Source organism: Sphaerodactylus townsendi, linkage group LG05 (genome assembly GCF_021028975.2).
Source record: "Sphaerodactylus townsendi isolate TG3544 linkage group LG05, MPM_Stown_v2.3, whole genome shotgun sequence".
Lineage (NCBI taxonomy): Eukaryota > Metazoa > Chordata > Lepidosauria > Squamata > Sphaerodactylidae > Sphaerodactylus > Sphaerodactylus townsendi.
This window is the reverse complement of record NC_059429.1, coordinates 73,292,942-73,313,168: the sequence shown is the minus strand read 5'-3', so window position 1 is coordinate 73,313,168 and position 20,227 is coordinate 73,292,942. Positions and strand designations below refer to the sequence as shown.

General features: G+C 43.6%; 1 protein-coding gene across 1 annotated transcript in view; it reads right to left on the bottom strand.

Annotated features, from left to right (window-relative positions):
- Positions 1-20,227, bottom strand: part of EIF2B3 (eukaryotic translation initiation factor 2B subunit gamma) — a 96,050-nt gene that overhangs the window by 18,286 nt on the left and 57,537 nt on the right. The window contains exons 7-10 of the mRNA XM_048498707.1: positions 17,588-17,718; positions 16,815-17,002; positions 16,172-16,249; positions 14,221-14,369 (exon numbers count right to left, since the gene is read on the bottom strand). Of these exons, the coding sequence (XP_048354664.1) occupies positions 14,221-14,369; positions 16,172-16,249; positions 16,815-17,002; positions 17,588-17,718 (546 nt within the window). The remainder of the gene's footprint in view (positions 1-14,220; positions 14,370-16,171; positions 16,250-16,814; positions 17,003-17,587; positions 17,719-20,227) is intronic.

Genomic DNA, 20,227 nt, shown 5'->3' with positions numbered 1-20,227 from the left:
TACCTCCAGGACATTCCACTGCCTCCTTGACTGAAATGAAAAGAAGAAACATATATATAGCATAAAGAGGGTACCCCAATGGTGGCGAACCTATGGCACTCCAGATGTTATGGATTACAATTCCCATCAGCCCCTGCCAGCATGCTGGGATTGTAGTCCACAACATCTGGAATGCCAAAGGTTCGCCACTACTGGGGTACCCTCATATCCCTGATGAAATGTGCCTGTGATTTCATGTTGATGTTAAATACAATGGGGGACCAAGCAGAGCCCTAGAGAATCCCACAAGACATCTATCATAGGGCACAGCTGAAGATTCTGAGAATCACCTACTAGAACCTGTCTACTGAATTGGAGCATAGTGTCTTCCAACCCTGAGAGACTACCTAAAAAAATACCATGGTCAGGGATACCAAAGGCCACTGATAGATACGCGGGGGGGGGGGGGGGGGGGAAGGATCCAATGGGAGAGCACTGCACCCTCACTTCTACTGCATGGGTACGCCATCAAAGTGACCAAGGCATTTTATGTTCCACACATGGTGCTGAACCATATATGAAAAAGGGCAAGAAAAACTGAAATAGTTAAACTACTCACATAAATGAGAAATGAGGATAAGTGATCCAAATTATTCAACTAGTTAGTCTGCAACCTGGTGTTCTGGCAGGGCAACAGGAACAGAAAATGCCACACACACAAAAATAGCCTATTCCAAGAGGAATTCCCATGAGTTTGTAAGTCATTAAGCAACATTTCTGGGTGGTCTGCTGATGGATCACCCATAATGGTGAAGGACATGCAAGGTGTCAAGCAGCTTCATTCTCTGTTACTGTAATGCAGTGCAGAGCTCATCCTTGAGCTCCAGAGGCACAACTGGCCAGGCCCACTGCCAAATCAAGCATCTTGCTGGTTGTTTTTTTGTCTTTCCTTGGAAAAAGCTGTTTTGAGTTTACATTTTAGATGGAGAATATTTTCTGTATTTTTAAGTTGGTGGATACCCTCCACAACGAATTACACAGCCTAACAGATACCTCCAAATGCATGCTCCTCCAGCATATTCTATTTCACATGACAATCTACACATTCGAGCCATGCTGCTTGCCAAACTGTAAGCTATCCTACTGCTACCATTCAACTTTACACAAAACCAGCTTACACCACTGTGGCCTGTATGAAAACAGAATCATCACAAGAAACGTGTTGAAATAACACTGGGGGAGGGGAAATGCTTAATGACATGCTTAAAAAGCAGATCATCGCAATATAAAATGTTTGATAATCACATGAATTCCATATTATTTGCAGCTTTGCAAACTATGAGGTTGGAAACAACTTCGTTTTCTCATTCCTTCTCATGACGGATTGCATTTTAAATTATGTTTTATGATGCCACACAAATATTGCCTTGGCAGCAGACTTGCTCTCTTGTGCATGTTAAACAAGGTGGAGGGTGGGAGAAAGCTTCTGTGCTATACATCTATAAATTCCCACTACCACCCTAGACTTAATTAGAACTTTCTTCAGATCACTCACAACTATGTACATCAGGTGCTGATTTGGCACTATTGAGGAAATAACCCATAAACTTCACAATCAATCTGCAGTTAGTGGCCAATTCCTCTTGCCTTACTGGTTGTTTTCTTCCATGAATATATTCTCACAGAAAGGAGCATTAAATTGGAGACATGTGGTAGGCAACAGCAGGAATTAACTAGACACATGTGCTCTCTCGCTCTCTCTTTCTCCCCGCCCCCCCCCCCCGCCCCCCAGACTTGCAGCCTGAACAATAGTAAATGTATCTGCACTGTCTGCTGAGACAGGTAAGCTGGAACATGTTTTAGAAAAAAGTAGCACATAGCAGCTGATTTCCAATATATAACCGATCAAAAAATATCCAAGCCCATACTGCTTTGCCAGCAACTCCTTTCAAATATCTCAGCCAGGTTGGGTACAGGTGTTGCTGCTTATTCTTCCCCAATGAGACAAAGCATTTAAACTTTTCAACCAGGATTTCTCATCTTAGCTTCCTTTTCTGACCTACTCTGTATCCTACTGTATTCATCACTTACCATTTGTGCTCAAGGCAGCAATACATTTTGAGAACCATTAAGTGAAGCAAGGTGGCAGACAGAGGAACTTTGGGTACAATGTATTTAAATATTGATCTATAACATTTATTCAAACCAGTTAGCAAGAAGCAGGAAGTTGCAAAGCCACAAAAACTACAACAGTTCATTGATTGTACTTCATTTGCTGCCCGAGGAGGGGAAGAAGTGATCCAAGGTGCAGAATGAGACACAGAAAACTCCATTGAGTGGCCTTGATCCAATGCAACTTTTGGAGATTGGAAGTAGCAGAGCAATGGGTATGGTCCACCAACGTCTTACTGACATTGAGTTGCAAACAGATTTCCCCCGGCTACCTGTCCTATATAAACCACTAAAATCATGGATAGGTATTTCAGCTGCACCTTATCTATCCGTAATAACATCAGCAAGAAGCCGATGGGCTTTTTCTAGGGCTCGCTTCGATGCCTTCCCATCAGCTAATCTGATGGGACGATTCCAAAACATTCCAAGGCACAGGAGAACCTGTGTGTGCGGCTCAGGGGAAGTAGACTCAATGTCACATATCTTACTGCATTGCAAGTTACATGAAGGTGAAAGGAAGCTGTTGATCCAACCATTGTTAACTCGTCATGTATATCCATTCATAGATAACTCGGATACGAATTCTGTAAGAATATTATTAGAAGATCGTGTTTCTGCCATCTCACAGAAGGTAGCTAAATTTTGCATACTGGTACACAACAAGCGTAGTTCCTTATTAAAACAAAGAGCCGCACTGTGTGATGAGGACTGTAATAATGCCTGAAGCTAATGTTATTTATTAATAGATTTTATAATGGATTTTAATTTATATTATATTTTTGTATAAGTGGAGTGCTATGTATTCACATGTACTCTGATTTTAAACTATTGGCTGGCCAAAAGGCCGTAATAATAAATATCTATCTATCCATTGAGTGGGTAAAATTTGGCCACAGCTGTTTTATTGGTGTGCTGGCAAAAGGAAGCAGAGGCACAGCATAGGGGACGGATCCAGCACTGGTCAGCACAACTGCTGTCCCCCTGTGACCACTGGACAGCATGTCTGCTGTCCCCCAATAATAACTTTCCCACCAATGCCTGGAGCAGCAAGATAGTGGGAGCCATCTGGGCACTGGCCTCTGGATGAACTCCCCTTGCTGCCAGGAAGCGTGAGCCACCAACAGCCCCTGCCTGGGTTTCCTCCACCCCCACCCCCTGCCTCTTATGGAGGCCCCCACCAAAAGGGGAGGGCTGGCATACAGGCTCCTCCTCCCCTGAATGGAACAGTCCCCATGCACAACCTGTAAAAGAGCGAGGTCACCTTGCTCCCGCCGAAGCTTCCTAAACCAACAACCAATTGCACAAAGGAGAGCTGATGCTGTGCAGTGGGTGCTTGGGGTGGGGCTTGTTGCTCCTGTTCCCCCCAGATGCTGCTGGAAAGCCCCCCAACTGTTAGCTTGGTTGCTGGGGGCCACCCCCGTAACTGGAAACCAGGTGCCTGGGGCCCAAGCATCTTGGAGCTGGCTGATGGTTGCCGACTGATCTCATACCGCAAGATCTCTGATCGGTGGCAGCTCACAAGGGCACTGCTGGGGCCCAGAGGCCCTGGAAACCTTGGCTAGTGCCCCTCCCCCCTGACCTGGAGAGGCCCTCTTCTGCCTGTGCAGATCGCTCCTTGGATGCCGTGGGCTTGGTCCTGCTTTGAGCTGGGCAGGCTCCCCCATCCTCACTAGATGGCAGAGGAGGCCCCAAGACTGCGTGTGGTGCAGCCCTTGCTGAGTCAGTTGTGCTTCTGCTGTGCTTGGTGTTGCTGCTTGCCCTGCTCTGAAGGTGCCTGGACCTGCCTGCGGTCTGGAGGGGCACTGGAGGTTGTCCCTGCCACCCATGCTGTTCCCTCCTGCCATTGGCGCTCCTTCCCTCTGCTGGGGCTTCTTTACTCTTTTCCCTGGCATCTCCTGCCCGAACTTCCTAAAAGAAAAAGGGGAGTTCCCTGTTACTGCTGGGCCTACTGCAGCAGGCCCCTTGTTGTCTTCCCTTGCATGCCGCTCAAGGTTGCACTACGATCCGCCAGGCGCAATCCACCAATTCCCAGCTGCTCCCTGCTGCAAGTCTGCTGCAGCTACTATCTTGCTCAATTCAGGCCTCCTTCCATTGCCTAGAGGCACTAAGCTAAAAAGCCCACTGCTCCATGTGGCCCAATAAGCAGCTGCCAGGTGACGTGAGGGAGAGAGAAGAGAATCTGTCAGCACTCAACCGAGAAGAGGCACAGGATGGCCCTGCCTCCTTCAGGCACGTCACTCACTCGTGCCAGCAGTTGGGCAACCCACCCCCATGCTGGGCTGGATGCCGGCACTGAGCCTGACCTTCTCCCTGCCCCACCCCTGGGCAGCCACAGCAGCCAAGGTAAATCTCAGCCACTCTTTATTTAGTTGGCTTTTCTCTCTAAGACTCTAGGTGGCTTCCAACTAGATCAGTCCATTGAGAAGCTGAAAACAGCAAGGTGGTGGTGGTGTGGTGGTGAGGGACTTTCACTACAAAGAGTCTGAACAGATTAGGAAAGAGAAGGAGGAGAACCTATACTCCTTGCTATCACCTCAAGAAACAAACCCCATGCTCTGAGAACCTGCTATATCCAGAATGTCTTCACTCACTCTCTCAAATCACTCAAACTCCATAAGTAAAATTCATAGTACATAGACTTATATTCTGCCCACCATTAGTTTCAACTGGATTTCCCCTATCAGAGTCTCCAGTCTCACACAGACTTGCAGGGGGTAACTAAGGCTACATAATAATTATTTCAACTGGAAAAATAATAGAAAGCATGCAGTTTTTAAAATTACTGTTACTATAACTTCACACCTTTTTTGACCCTTAAAGAAAGCTGAATCTTCCATTCTCCTCCCTGAATATTCTATTTAATTGAAACTTAAGTGCCCACAGACTCAACAAGGTTGGAGACTGGTGGTCTGAAGCACACAAAGAAATGTAAGGTCATTACCATTAGTGACTAACCCTCTTAAAAAACATTTTGTATTGTAATGAGCTTATGGCAGAGAGGTGTGCACCAATTTTTAACTATTATTCAGATTCAAGTTTAATAGAGTCAATTTTTTCAGAATTTTTTTAAAAAGCTGAATTTCCATACCAATATGGGGTTTTCTTCCAGCTTTTTTCAAATATCTGAAAATGTTCGGTCTAATGAACCCTATGAAAAATGTTTGCAGGGTTCTGTGGAGGTTGTTTTGTTGAGTAGAGCCACCAAATTGGAAGTATAGCTACAAGTGTCTATTTTCATAAGAACCCCAAGTTTGGTGAAGATTGGGTCAGGGGGTCAAATTTTATGGGTCCCTGAAGAGGGTGCCCCATCTATTTTCTACTGGAAATCGAGCTGAGATAAATTTCCTCACCATTCTTGCAATGATAGGGGGTTTTTTCAGTAACACTGCACTCTTTGGGAAGTCATTGCAGGGCTTTGAGCGGGGCAGTTTTTTTGAGGTAGAGGCACCGAATTTTCAGCATCGCTGCAAATGCCTCTCCTTATGAGAACACCCGTCTTTGCTTAAGTTTTGATCAGGAGGTTCAATTTTATAGGCACTCAGTTTATTTCCACTTGAGGTCCCATAAAATTAGACCCCCTGACCTAAACTTTCCAAACTTGGAGGTACTTGTAAGGAGAATCATTTGCAACTATGGTGCAAATTTGGTGGCTCTATTTCAACCCCTCCTCCACAAAAGCCCTGCAAAGATAATGGATCTGAGAAAATTCCCCCCACAAAAAACATTTGAAAAAAATGGTTTTTTTCCCAGCTTTGCCTTTTTAGTTCCATTAAAACGATACCTGTTTTTTTCCAGCTAAAACAGGTAATGCCCCCCCCCCCCCCCGGATCAGCATATCCTAGGAAGAGCTGCCATCATAAACAGTGTATACATCAGTAAGATGAGGAGCACTGAAGAAAAAGGAAAAAAGAGAAAGCAAAGAATAACCCTTGTACTGGAGGCTAACAGCGGTGTTATATGCAGAATTATACCCTTCTAAACTCACTGCCTTCGGTAGACTTAGAAAAGTATATCTCTACTTAAGATGGTAAAGCCACCACTATCCTGCAATATTCTCTCTCCAGACCGAGTGAACTAAACATTCCTCCACAACAACATCACTCACATGAAATTTCCATTGACGAGATTTCTTTGTCTTTGCCAGAGAAGTGGTAGAAAATTGTACGAAAGACACGAACAGGTGACATAATTAATCATGGCACTGTTAGTCTCCAAAATACGAGTCAGGTAAAGGTAAAGTTCCCCGTGCAAGCACCAGGTCATTACTAATCCAGGGGGATGATGTCAAATCACAACATTTATTAGGCAGACTATGTTTATGGGGTGGTTTGCTATTGCCTTCCTCAGTGGTCTACACTTTACCCTGCCCTCCCACAAGATGGGTACTCATTTAACTGACCTCAGAAGGATGGAAGGCTGAGTCAACTCTGAACCGGCTACCTGAAATCAACTACAGTACGGATTGAGATTTGTTGACGACCCCTTCTTTGAGGCATAGAGGGATGGCAAAGCTTGCTTCAGTGTTTCCCCAAAGCAACAGCTGCCACTGCTATCCTTATGAACCAAGATAGAATCAAGATGGAGAAAGGGAGAAGGTGTATTATACCACAATCGACTGCAGGGGAGGGGATGGGGTTGTGAGTACTTTAGCATGTTGGCTGCTGATCTTCAGCATTGCCATTAGGGTTATCTGTTTCATTGTAAAATATCGTTTGCTATACCACAAATTGATCAAAGATAGGTTTGTACACAAAAATAGCCCCTGCATGATTAGATGCAGCTGACCAATTCTAGTTTTTCCATATTCAAGAGGTCTTCAATTGAAACAAACATATCGAGAGTGCTCTTTGCTGGTCTGACTTGTTCTTTAATGTCTCCATACAAATGGAACCATCATGAGACCTAGAGGTAAGCATTCTGTACGTAAATGTTATCAACCTAAACTGGTGGCATGTGGGAATACAGTGAGCACATCCAGTTTTCAGTTGACAATGTTAAAAAAATTGAATTATCCAATGAAAGCAAGAATCCTGCTAAAAAGTTTTTGTTACCAACATCCACTGCTACTTTAAACTTGTCATCTATTAAATTGGCTTCTGAAATGTGCTGTGTATGCCACAAGATATGCAAAGCCAGTTCAGTGGTATGTGAATTTGGCTGTAAATTCTCCATGAAATGTCACTGTGATTTGCCCCTTTTATAAGCACTACACTGAACATTTTTAATGATGAAATTTTAAAATAATTATAACACTGCATACCATGGCACCTGGTAACAAAATGTCTTTTAAATGACATGACTGAATGTATGACTATAGGTCCAATCAGTCCTATTAAACAATGCAATTATGATATCAATTTAATATCCCAGAGATGTTTGTTGTATATTTTTTGTTTATATGTTAAAAACTGAAATCTGTCTTAGATCTTAATGTTCCCATTTCATCACTTCAACTACCAGGAAATCCAATTAGCTCCACTATTATTATTATTATTATTATTATTATTATTATTATTATTATTATTATTATTATTATTATTATTATTATTATTATTATTATTATTATTATTCATAATAATAATAATAGTAATAATAATAATAATATAAAACTGATTAGCAGCAATAAAACTCGGAATCGTACAGCGTCAGATGGCATTCCACCCTCCCCCCCCCCATTATGCCCACGGGAGGCCAGATGAAATGGCAGCAATGTATTTAACCAGGCTGGCCAAATGCCTGGCGGAACAGGTCCGTCTCACAGGCCCTGTGGAAACTCTGCAGGTCACGCAGGGCCCTGATCTCCCTTGGAAGCCTGTTCTACCAGTAGGGGCCAGTTTAAGTGATAATGTATTTCGACTATTCATATATGACCTTGAACCATGCTATATATTAGAACTGTGAACATTTCTACTAATTTATTTACTACATTTATATATAAGACCGAGTGTGGTTAAGTTGGTTAAGACTATGATCTGGGAGACCCTGGTTTGTATCTCTGTCCTGCCAGGCAAGCTGGCTAGGTGACCTTGGGCAAATCACACACTCAGCCTAACTTAACCCACTGGACTGTTGTGAAGATAAAATGGAGGAGAGGAAAACAAAGAACAAAGCTTTGGGTCCACATTGGAAGGAAAAGTAGGGTATAAGTGAAGTAAATACATACTATGTTTTTAAAAGATGTTTTGGAATTGGTAGACAACACAATACTAAAATAAACATTCAAGCAACAAAAATTCATCTCAAACATAAAAATAAAATAAACAAAATATACAGAATAACAATAACTAACAGAAACAAAAGGTTACCATAAATATAATGTTAACTTTCAAAGTTGTTCAAAGTTTCAAAGCAATTATGGAATGCTTGCAGACAGGAAATCAGTTCAGCAAGCCATTACCTAAACCTGACAAGACTGAAAATATTCAACACGCTCCAAATTGGGGAGGAACCCTGTCCTTGACACTAAGGTGTTAAAATACTGTTTCCACCTTATCGTGATATTTAAACAGTAACGTGACAGATGAGGTAAGGGTTTTCCCAGTGTGTTTTTAATACTAAAAAGCTGTTGAGTGCTGCCCTGACAATGTGGCCAGTGGATGACCACTATACATGGTGTTTTCCTCACTGAGGCATAGCAATTGCTATCTGGAAAACAGTGCTGGGAAATAGTTAAAGATATCCTTCCTTCAGACCATGGACTGGTTCAAACTGTATAAACAACTGTTTAACATTAAAAATGATATTGGTACTAGTGATCTAATCATGGATCCACAATTCATCCCTCAGAACAGAACATGTTAAATGTGGTTCCATAATCTTTTTATCTCCAACTTACAAAAACAGCTGCCGTATCGCAATTTTACAGGGAAGAGAGAGTATTTCACTCTTACCACTGGCTCCTCATTGAAGATTGCTACTTTCTTTTGGTTTTGGGTTTTTTTTGCAGTCAAGTTTCAGCTGACTACTGATAGATTTTCAGGACACAGCGGACCCTGTTGGGTTTTCAAGGCAAGAGATGTTCAGAGGTGGTTTACCTTTGCCTGTCTTCATGGTATTTTTTGGATGTCTCCCATCCAAATATTTGCTAGGGTTGAGGTTGAGAGTGTGTGACTTTCATAGCAGAGTGGGGATCTGGACCTGGATTTTCTAGATGCCAGTTCAATACCTTAATCATGAAGAGCCCCATCCGGAATCCGCTGGTGGAAGCAGCATGTACTGCTCTGGCAGCTTTGCCCCTCCCAGGGCACTTACCCTGGCAGAGGGGTGATTCTGTGCCTCCCCCCACCACTGCTGGGACATTAGTCGGCTCTCTCCCAGCCACTTGCAGCTTTACGCTGGCAGCCGGGAATTTAGACTTATGCTGAGTCTATTGAGTCCCATAGCGGGTTCTCGGTGATGGGGAGGTGTTTTCACTTTCTGAGCCTCCCCACACCACCAAGAAGCCTCTTTGGGAGTGGTAGCTGGGCACAGCTGCGGTGCTGCAGCTAGGCACCCAGCTCTTGAATGGGGCTGCCCGCCTTCTAGTTGCTTTTATTCACACTTAGGAAAAATGTACTGGTGCTAATTTTCACCAGAAAAACAGGACAAAGATTAAATATCCCTTCTTCCCTGATGATGCTCTCTGTCTTCAAATCACAACTCCACCAGCTGTGTTCTGTTTAAAAAAATACCCAAATATATCCTGTCAGCAAAAGGATAACCGATGCAATGTGTGGGAATGTCCTAAGTGTTCTCTGTTGTGAGGGGGGAATTGCACTTCATTTTGCAGAACTGAGTTTAGCCTTAAGATTCTGACTGCTACATAAGCCACAGTGAAACAACTTTAGTAACCATTGTCAGTGTAACTTACGTTCCCCCATTTGGTTACATACTAATCAGGAGGAACAGAATGGAAGCAGCTGTAGGACATTGATACCAGGACATTCCCCTTTCAATACACTCTCTTCAGTCATTGTCAGAGGTCATAGTTGATTGTGCTGCAAGTGGCCCAAAACAGATGACATTTGCATGAGGGCCTCAGAAGTATAAATCATATGACCACTGCTTGCTGCACCTCAACCAATGCAGCAAAGCCAGTGCTCATAACCAGCTGCTACAGAGACTGAAGGAGTCCAATATGCACAGTTGTACCCCAGTTGGCAAGTGAACTGCTTCTGAGGCTTGGTTAGTAGTTTCTTCCTGACGGTACAACTCAGCGGGGCCATTTGTCATAGTGCTCTTGGGAATATCCAAGGGAAATATGAACACTTTCTACACTCCAGCCTGTCACCCGGCTAGCCAGCATCTCTCAGCACTTACACTGTTGTATAAATTATCTCTTCTAGCAGCCTTCTGCTGCTCTCTCCCCACGCTTCAAAAAAGTGGTCAAGCATGCCTCTCATTCAGCACTTGGGAAACGTGTTCGTGTATTGTCTTCCGAAAAGCAAGAATCAGTGAGTATAGTGGGAAATGCATTCAGGAGAAAACTGTCAATCTGGTTTGGATAAGGTAGCTTCTTTAATCTTTTGGTTGAGGGTCATTTGCATCCAAATTAGTAAACTAATTAGTAAACCAAACTAAAGTCTCATTGTAAAAACCTTACACCTATGGATAAATCAGAATAATCAGCTCTATCACAGCAAAATTGAACAATGGCAATTTTTTTTAAAGTATAAGAGTGCTTCTGCACAAAGTTCCAAAGGCCCCCACATTTTTTGCTCTCAAAATTGTTGTCACAGATTATGAATATAGGTGAGAACCTAGTATCTTTGAAATATGTTTATTTATTTAAAAAATTCTATATTGCCTGCCCATGTAAAAAAAAAGGGCCTAAAAGCCTCATAAATGTTAACATGAAATATATGATCAATTAAAAAGCAAGACAATGTCTCAAACAAACAAAACCACAGGAACAGTCACATTTCCTTAAAGGACTATCAAACAAATGATGCCAGAAGGCTTGTAGAGAATTAATAATAATTCTTGTGGATGGAGTTCTACCATTTAGGGGCTGCAGTTGAAGCCCCCTCAAGTCTCAATTGGCTGAAAATGTGGGTTTCTACGGTCCTTTTAGTCCTTTGGATCTATGTCACTTAGGACTCTCAAAGCAGTGCTTTGAACTGGACCAGGAAACAAACAGGAAGCCAATGTAGATGGTACAGTACTGGTTTTACATACTCTCTGTGGAAGTGTCCTATTATGTCCACAGCGTCTTGTACTAGCTGAAGTTCAAGGGCTATTTTCAAAGAAACAGCATGTTGCAGTAGTCCAACATGATTTTATCAAGACATATGTGATAATGGCTAGGTCAGTTTCCCCCAGGAAGAAATACAGTTGGCAATTGAGCCTAAACTGGAAAAAATCAGTCAACCACTCCTGCCTAGAGATAGGGAAGATTCCTAGGCTGTTTCCGCACAGCCCAATAACAGCGCCCTAGGGATGGTAAAAACACCGTCCCTGGGGCGCTGTTCGCACTGCAACAAAAAAAGCAAGGCCTGGTGGCCCAAATGAAACAACATCATGAGAAGTGCTTTGATGAAGATGACAAAATGAAGGTGTTTGAAGAGGCAGGAACTTCAGGTTGGTTGATTTCATTATATTTCTTAAAGACTGCCTTGAGGAACTGTCATATTTAAGCAAAAGTATATTTGTTATTATTACTCCATGTTACTGTCATTTTGATACAGTGGTTATCCTACTATATAAAAGGCAAGCAATGTTCCTGATGACTCACTCCTTAAAGCGAAGGACTATGGGAGATGTAGTCCAGACAGCACAATTGCACAAGCAAAGAGGGGCTGATTGGTTTACACCTCCCACAATCTTTTGCTTTAGCAACACAGACATCACTGATAATGACTTCTCTTCCCACCCTCTGAGAAATGCAACTCATCGCTGCTGCTCTGGCACCCTGAGGCTTGAAAGGAGGCATCCGCCAGGCCTCTCTGCCTTCCAGCATGATGCCAGTTCAGCACATAGGGAAAGAGGTGGGACTACCCTGAGGGTCAGGCACAGCCCACAGCAAGTGGGGGAAGAAAGGATGGGATGGGAAACGAATGCATGCAGGCGTAGGCTGCCACGCACGCCGGTGCACCTCCTGCTAGACTGCTTCAAGTTCTGAGTGCTACTGCTGAGAGGAGGGGCGTAACTAAGGCAAAAATCACGTGGCAAAATCACCAATTAGGAACCCCCTCTCGGCACACACAAATAATTAGTAACCTACTCTTGGGAACCTGTGAGAACCTGCTGGATCCCACCTCTGCCCCAAGGGCCAACAAGTCCTACTCCCTGCAATGCAGGAAGTTATTAAGTTAATGATTATTTTTCTCCTTTCAATAAAGTACAGCAGAAAAGTTGTCCAAATATGAATGATTCTACCAAAGCAACATTTGTTTTAAAAAATCTGCACAGCCAATCAAATCTCCAATAGCCAATCAGAAGCCCTACTAGGCTAAAGCCCCACTTGGCCCTACCCACTTCCTAAAAATTCATGGCAGATGCCAGAAAAGGTTTGGCAACTGTCATGGCACCTCTGAGCAGCACACTTGGGACCCCTGGTCTAACACTTGCAAAACCCTAAGAAAGAGGCAGTGCCTAAATTTCACTCTAAGCTGAGTGATGTTGAGAATGACGACTGCTAAACATGCAAAACCTTGGACACTCAGAAGTACAGACCCTCTTTTCATAAGGTTACATGGACAAAATGGAGGAAAAGGGGGGCAGAAAGACACTCAAAAGAACATACTGTCTTAAAATTTTGAACGACTGGGTACTTTATAATCAAGATTTTAATTTCAATCCTTTAGTGTAATAAATGAATATTCATTGCTCATTTGTTGCACAGGTCCATACAATTTTCTTTAAGTTTCATTTCTGTTTTTTTTCAAGTGCCCTATAAATTACTAGCGGGCCCGGCCATGCTTCGCTGTGGCTTTGTGTGGTGAGCTCGGAGGGGAAGGGAGGAGGAAGGGAAGAGGTGTTACGGCTGTTTCTTACCAGGTGCCTGGGAACGCTCCTCCTTCCTCTTCCTGTGCGGGCGAGTCCAGCAGCCTACAGTTGAGGCTGGCTGCACGCGCATGCCACAGCGAAGGCGGGCAAGCCACGCCCCCGGCACGGCGGCCCCTGATTGGTCCGCCACGGTTTTTGCAGAAACATACAGTTTACCGAATTCAGGTATGGACTTTCTGTGATTTGAAGGGCCGATTACCTGTCCACAATGGGGAGGGACGTCGTGGGAAAATTTGGGAGGAATCGGTCCAGCCGTTTTTGTGTTAGGGCGTGAGGAACAAACGCATGGTTAGCTTTTTATATATATAGATAAACAGCAGTAGTGGTATAATTTATCTATAGTGGTGTTCTAATGGGGGATAGGGTCCCCTCCAAATTCTTCCACTGAATTCTAGGAAACATTTTGGTCTACAAGACCCACAAACTCTGTGCTGGACTTAGGGGAATAACAGGAGTTTCCTAAGAAGCAGGGAACACTTTTCTCCAATTCAAGGAATGCAAAACAGTGGTGAGCTACTAGCCATGTAGGGATGGGGCTGCGCTGAGGAGGGGGAAGGAATAAATTGTACTCTCTTCCCTCTTTTGTCAGTATGGCTCTGCTGAAGAAAGAGGGTGCAAGGCAATATAATCCCCTCCCCTCTGCCCACTACAACCTCCCAAGGTGCATGGTTCTTAGACTACGTAAGTCCTGTGATGCAAATTGGATAGGACTACTTGAAAGGAAACACAGGAAAGAGCCAAAACCATCAGCCTTTTCGGCTGGCATATCAGAGGATACAATCTGACTAGGCTGCTGGACTGATTTTGAAATGGGTCAAATTACAATAATGTTTCAAATATCTTATTCTGACTGCCCCAATATTATGTCTTCTCCATCATAAGTTTTATCCATTTTGTATTTTAGCATCATTATTATTGCATCTTGATGCTTATTTGTGAATCACCATTCTGCTTTTGGTCCTGTACAGGAAGAAACAGGTTTCACCCAAGATCAAGAATATCTGCAATAATCTTCCATTAGCATCCTCCAAGACACCTCAAATGCATACATGCCAATCATATAGATTTTGAAAGAAGACCTACCCCTCCTCAATTTTGACAGAGTTCATGATGATGCAGTTAGTGATTTTAACTTTGTCTTTGATAGTGCATGCAGAGCCAATGACAGAATGTTTAATTGCAGTCTTTTCTCCACACTGTGTAGATGCGCCCACAATGCTGTCAGATCCAACCTGCAGTAGAACACAAAGAAAACACAGTCAGATTTGGCAGAGTTTAAAGAAGTCTGCCAGCTGCCCCTTCCTGTTTACTTTTATACAGCAGACAGTCGAGTACAACGCAAATGAGTCAGTTCCGGGTAAATTCAGATGAAAAACAACAGGGCAGATTGAGGAGATATCGCTCCGCAGGCCTCCCCACTGCCTCCCCCCTTACCCAGATGGTTGCCCAAGGATCACAAGACACCCCGCAAGTGGCAACCCTGCCCCTGTACTTACCAGCAAACACCAGAACTTCCTGGAAGCCAGCAGCCAAAAGAAACTGCAGGGAACTGGCTGAAATACCTGGGCATCAGGAATAGGCCTCAGCTGTTCCCCTGAGAAGGGTGGGGCTAGAATAGCCCCAACCCAGCTGCAATCAACAGACCCCAGGATTTCTACAGAGTGGGGCAGGGCCAGCAGTCAGGAAGGAGGGCCTAGAGCCCTGATGACCAATCCCAAGCCATCAGGGCTTGACCAGCCCACCAACCACTAGTAGAGAGCCCCAAGGGGCGGGGGCAGAAACCCTTTTGGAAGGATAAAAAGAAAACAGGGGAGGAGGTCAGAGGTCGAACCCTCACTACTGTCTTAGCCAGGTTTCAGAACACAAACTAACCAGGTTTGAGGGACAACCTCCCCATTGCTTGCGTGGCAGATTCCGTTTCTGGCGTTCATTCTCCTCGTTAATCCGCGTTCCGGCAGGACCTGGTTGCAAGTGGCATAGACCCCATTAACACGGTTCAGAGCTGATCCTAGGGGAGGGATGAGGGTTGAAACCCTGATTCATTTCCCGCCCTGGAGTGTGACACGGAATTCGGGCAACCAGTCAATGCTGCGTTGCGTGCGCAGCCTTTCCTTGGTTTCATTTCCACTTTTGCGATCGGCCAGCAGTTTGCACAGTTTGCACAGTTAAACAGTTAAACTTAAAACTTTTACACGCTGGTTTTTTGATCGCGCCCCTACAACATATGTTTCCGCTGTGGGAAAAGGTCCTACCTCATCAAGGCATGCCAGCCAATCAGGGGAGACCAGTGAAGCGAGCTCACCTGGTAGTGGGAATTGCTAAGAGTTCTGCAACCGGGTGTGTCTGCTGTGTGCTCGCTGCGGTGGGGAGGGAGAAACTCCAATGAAGAGGACACGGTTTCAACAAGAACAAATTTGGATCTGCGTGCAAATTTCAAGTGGGGATTCGACCAGAGACAAAGGAGAGAGTTGAGAAGGGTGCAAGAATGCTGTAAACTGTTTGCCAGCTGGAAACAGCTGACCTTCATGTGTGTCTTTGTTCCATGGGCAGTTCACCAGGGCACTTGCCTACCCTGCAAGAACAGTGGGGAGGGGAAATGCTCACACCTATGTTCTGAAGCAGTGAAAAGAGCTGGGCAGTCTTTGTGCACTGCAACTGCCACACAGAGGCCAGGGCATTCCAGTGGACAATCATTTAGGAGAGCAGGTAGCAAGAGAGAACTCAACTGAAGACAGTTTCCAGTGCATCCTACTGTAAATGGTAATCTATTCTATTGAACTGTTGCATTTGGATGAAAAAGCTTATCTCATAATAATTAAAAAATGGAAAAGTATTTCAATTGCATCAGCCCGATGAATCAGAAACAAGTTGGGAGGGAATTTGACTTGTCTGAGAGACAATGGAAGCTAGAAACACCAACAGCTTTCATTTTATTATGCAAACTCTAAATAAGAGGATAGCAATAAAAACAAAGTGCAGGGCATCCCGGGTGAATTTATCTTGCCACCCCATATAGGCAGAAGTTAATACTTACCAGGTATTTGTCCATTATTTGTGCCGTGCTGTGAACTAGAGGTTCTTCTGAACAAAGTAAAGGGAGCATCTTGGGAACCTAAAAGATGAAATTCACATCACTAGTAAATCACTGATAATTATGCCTGATAATTGTATTATACTGAATTGTTATAATTCCCAATTTACTGGATATAACACTGACAATTACAATTACACTGACATAACACTGGGGAGGGGGGGAGTAGATGGGCGATTGATGGGGACAGTGCGGCTGCACCACCTCCTAAGAGGAATGTGGAGGTGTGGCAAGGGGAAAAAAAGAGAAAACTTACTGACCACCTGAAACTCCCCTATCCAATGATAGTTGCACCTGCCTTTCTGTTAGCATCAAATTATGCCAGCAAAAGGGGGTGTTCCCAGGTTGAAAGGGGTTCTGAAAAGGAAACCAGAGTACTGTCTAGCAGGAATCTGGACTGGAGATTTGAGGAACCATTTGTCTTTTGTGGACAGAAGATCCCCAGAGTAAGTGGCGATTAGACCTTGATGTAAAGGCCATTCTGACTTTGGATTGGGTCAAGATAAAAAGTATAAATCTCACTGGATGGTTGAAAGTTAACTGTTCTTCCACAAGGCTGAATGCTGGGTTGTTGTTTTTAACTCACCTGTCTATTAGCTTCAACATACTGTCCAAGAGTGTTTACTCGATAGCACAGCCCTTCTTTCATGATGTGAACATAGCAACGAACTTTCCCTCCTTGGAACGCATTCATATCTCCTCTGTGATTATTCCACCAAAATTTGTCTGTGTCCAAACCAAACAGGCTATCATCCTTTATGAAGCTATAGATATCTATAAAGATACACATGAAAGGGAGATTAGATCGAGCTCCACTGTAGGGTATTTTACAAGGATTGTTGGGAAAGAGGGATTGCACATTTCTGCATGTGTACTCCCTTGGGTTGCACAGACTGCACTGGGCTGAAAATAATACAGCTAGAGGAAATAACTGGTGAGTTTTGTAGCCTTGATGTAAAGACTCAGCCATCAGGTGCCCCTGTGTTACATCACTATTCCAAAGGCACGCACAGCTTAAAAACTAGCAGGCAGGCACTACGTTATGAGCACAGGCTTGGATCATTCAGAAATTTCTCTTTCACAGGCATTGGGCAATTTTTGCCTATTCCTCCTTCTACTGCAGCCACTCCTACCTCATTTTGGAATTTTCTGTCCCGAGCAGCGTTCAGAGGGGTATTTTGGGCTGCAAAAGGGGTGATGGTGAGAAAACCGTGCTCTGCTGATGGAAAGCCCTTCCATAGCAGAAAGACATATTCTCAATGTGATCTGTCCAAATACAATTTTAGTTTAATTCTGCTTTTATGAGCTCCAGATTATTTTCTCACATAGACTTTCTAAGATTTTGTACCTTATACCAACCTAATGACTTCTGATCCCTTTTCTTTTCATCCTGCTCTTTGTTGCTTTGCCCTTGTTGCAATGATGCTGGTAAGGAGAATTGCTTCCTCACTAAATATGGAATCAGTTCACTCCTGATTGATGTGAATGATCTAGGGAAAAAACAAACACAGAGATCAAACAGGGCACATTTGGGGAGGGGAGATGATAATCTGTAACTGGTATTCAAGTGACCATTGTAGGGTGACACAATGGGATCCTATGCCTTCTAAAACCTTCTGGAATTCTATAGAAATTTACTGAGTGTGTGGAAGTTTTTGCCCCTCTCCACAAGGGGAGACGTGGGTCTGGATCCCAAGGGATATTTCTGAAGATGGACTTCCATCCACAACATGATTTCCTGGGCTTTCTGTCACTCTGCAGCAAGTTCCCTGTCTCCAGGAGCAGCATTTTGTGGGGCAATGGAAGGCAACAGAGAGTCTGCTCACTGTCAGACCTGAAGGTGGGGGCCAGTTTCCACAAGAACTCCTATCCATCCATCTCCCTCACCCTTGCCTTAGAAGGTCCTCGAGATATTCTGTTCAGTTGCAGAACTTAACTGCAAGAATTCAGAGATCCAACAGAGAATGTGCCTGAAGAATAAGTTTTTAAAATCAAAATAGTCAGGCATTGAAAAGGCTACTGGTACCGATCAGTTCTCATTAAGCATATTGATAGTTTCAGATAAATAATTCTGTAGAAATTCTGTGCTGTGCTGGCTGGGAAGGGGGGGGTGAGGCTTGGGTTGCAGTGTCGTCGGGTTTCCTTGGCCCCGCCCACATCAATGACAACATGGGCGGGGCCGAGGGAGCCCAAAGACATCGAGTCTTCCTGGTCATGTGGGGCCCTGATTTTGCTGCCCCCACGTGACCAGGTTAATGGAGCCCGGGTGATGACTGGTCTGATCCAGCAGGGCTGTTCTTATGTTCTCTTCTTGCTCAGAGGACAGAGGATACCCCCCCATCCCTAGGCAGATGCCACTGATTATTTGAAATTGCTAGGGTGGTGAATGTGAAAAATGTAACTGTCATCTCAGATAACTATGGCAGTATCAGCCCTCTGAAAGTATATGAGACAACCTTCACATAACATATACACACCTGTAGATTCACTTGATTCAGGATGGACAAATAGAAAGACTTCTTTACAAAGTGAGTGATTAAAATGTGGAATTCACTGCCAGAGGATGTAATAATGGATACAGGCATAGACAGCTTTACAAGCAGACTAGACAGATTTACAGTGGATAGGTCTATCGGTAGCTGCGAGTCATGGTGACTAAAGGGAATCTCCAAGTTCTGAGGTAGAAAATCTCCAAATAACAGAGGTAGGATACATCATAAAAGGAAGGCCTTAGCCTCCATGCACTGTTGTAGCACTCCAGAATAATTGACTGATCATTGCATGAGAGAGGATGCTGGACTCCACAGATGACTGGTCTGATCCAGCAAGGCTGTTCTTATGTTCTCTTCTTGCTCAGAGACTGACCTTTGTGTTTGTAAAAGTTTATGTGAAAAATGGCCTTGGATAGTACTAATAAAAAAACTTCAACAACCCTGGATTATATTTAAAGCCAGAATTGATTTTTTTCCATTTGAGACTTTCATGGGATATTTCAGCTTTGATCCCCAGACCTACTGTAAAGACTAAACTCAGCATTTTCCTGGCATGGGTACTACTGAGGTTTTCAATTGAAGTTTCTTAATTGTACCCTATAAATTTTTAGGCACAGCATGCATAGCAATTTGATGTATCCCAAACATAATCTCATTATTTTGTCATTAGTTTACTTCCTTTATGCATTGTCATTTGTAATCTGCCCTTAATGTCTGAAATAATTACAGATCTTAAATTAGCTATAATTCAAGAGCAAATGAATAACTCTGCATTGTTCAATCACAAAAATCTCTCCCTGCTGTTTACAATCTGTGCACAACATGGTTCCTTCTTCCTAGCCCTGCCTTCTGCCATGCATGTGGGTATGCAGATGGGCAGTTTACTAGCTTAAAATGTTTGCACGCAGCTGTGCCATTCAAGAATGATTTCCTGCTTGGGTTTTATGCTGTGTCCAAAACCCACAGTCTTGTATTTCCTATAGAAGCTGCCCAGGGTATTTATGGGATCCATTACATATAAAATCTCAGTATTTGGCAGAGGTCTCCACAGCCGACGCAATGAACATCATCGTCTAGGAGGGAATGAAAGAACTGGAAACTGAATGACAGCAGGCTTGTACGCAGTTGTGAAAACTGCATTCTTGGCTTGACAAACATATGCATCCTTCTGAGACATCTATATAACATCACAGAGCCTCAATTAAAATGGACTGACAATCTTCTGTCAAATCTGTTCAACTGTTTTCTTATTACTAAACACTTTGCAAGAAAAACAAGCCACATCTGAATGTTGAGCAGTGGTTGCTAGTTTAGCAGGGTTTATGTGGGACTGTTCCAAAGTCTGTGCTTCAGAAGGTATTATTTTATTAGCAAAGAGGCTATGGGTGTAAAGCTTCTAGCATTTTCTTTAAGACTTTTACCCAACTGGATGACACCAAGACAATGTTCCATAGAGGTTGGTCCACTTATGAGATAAATACAGGGCTGAATCAAAAATGAGAGGAAA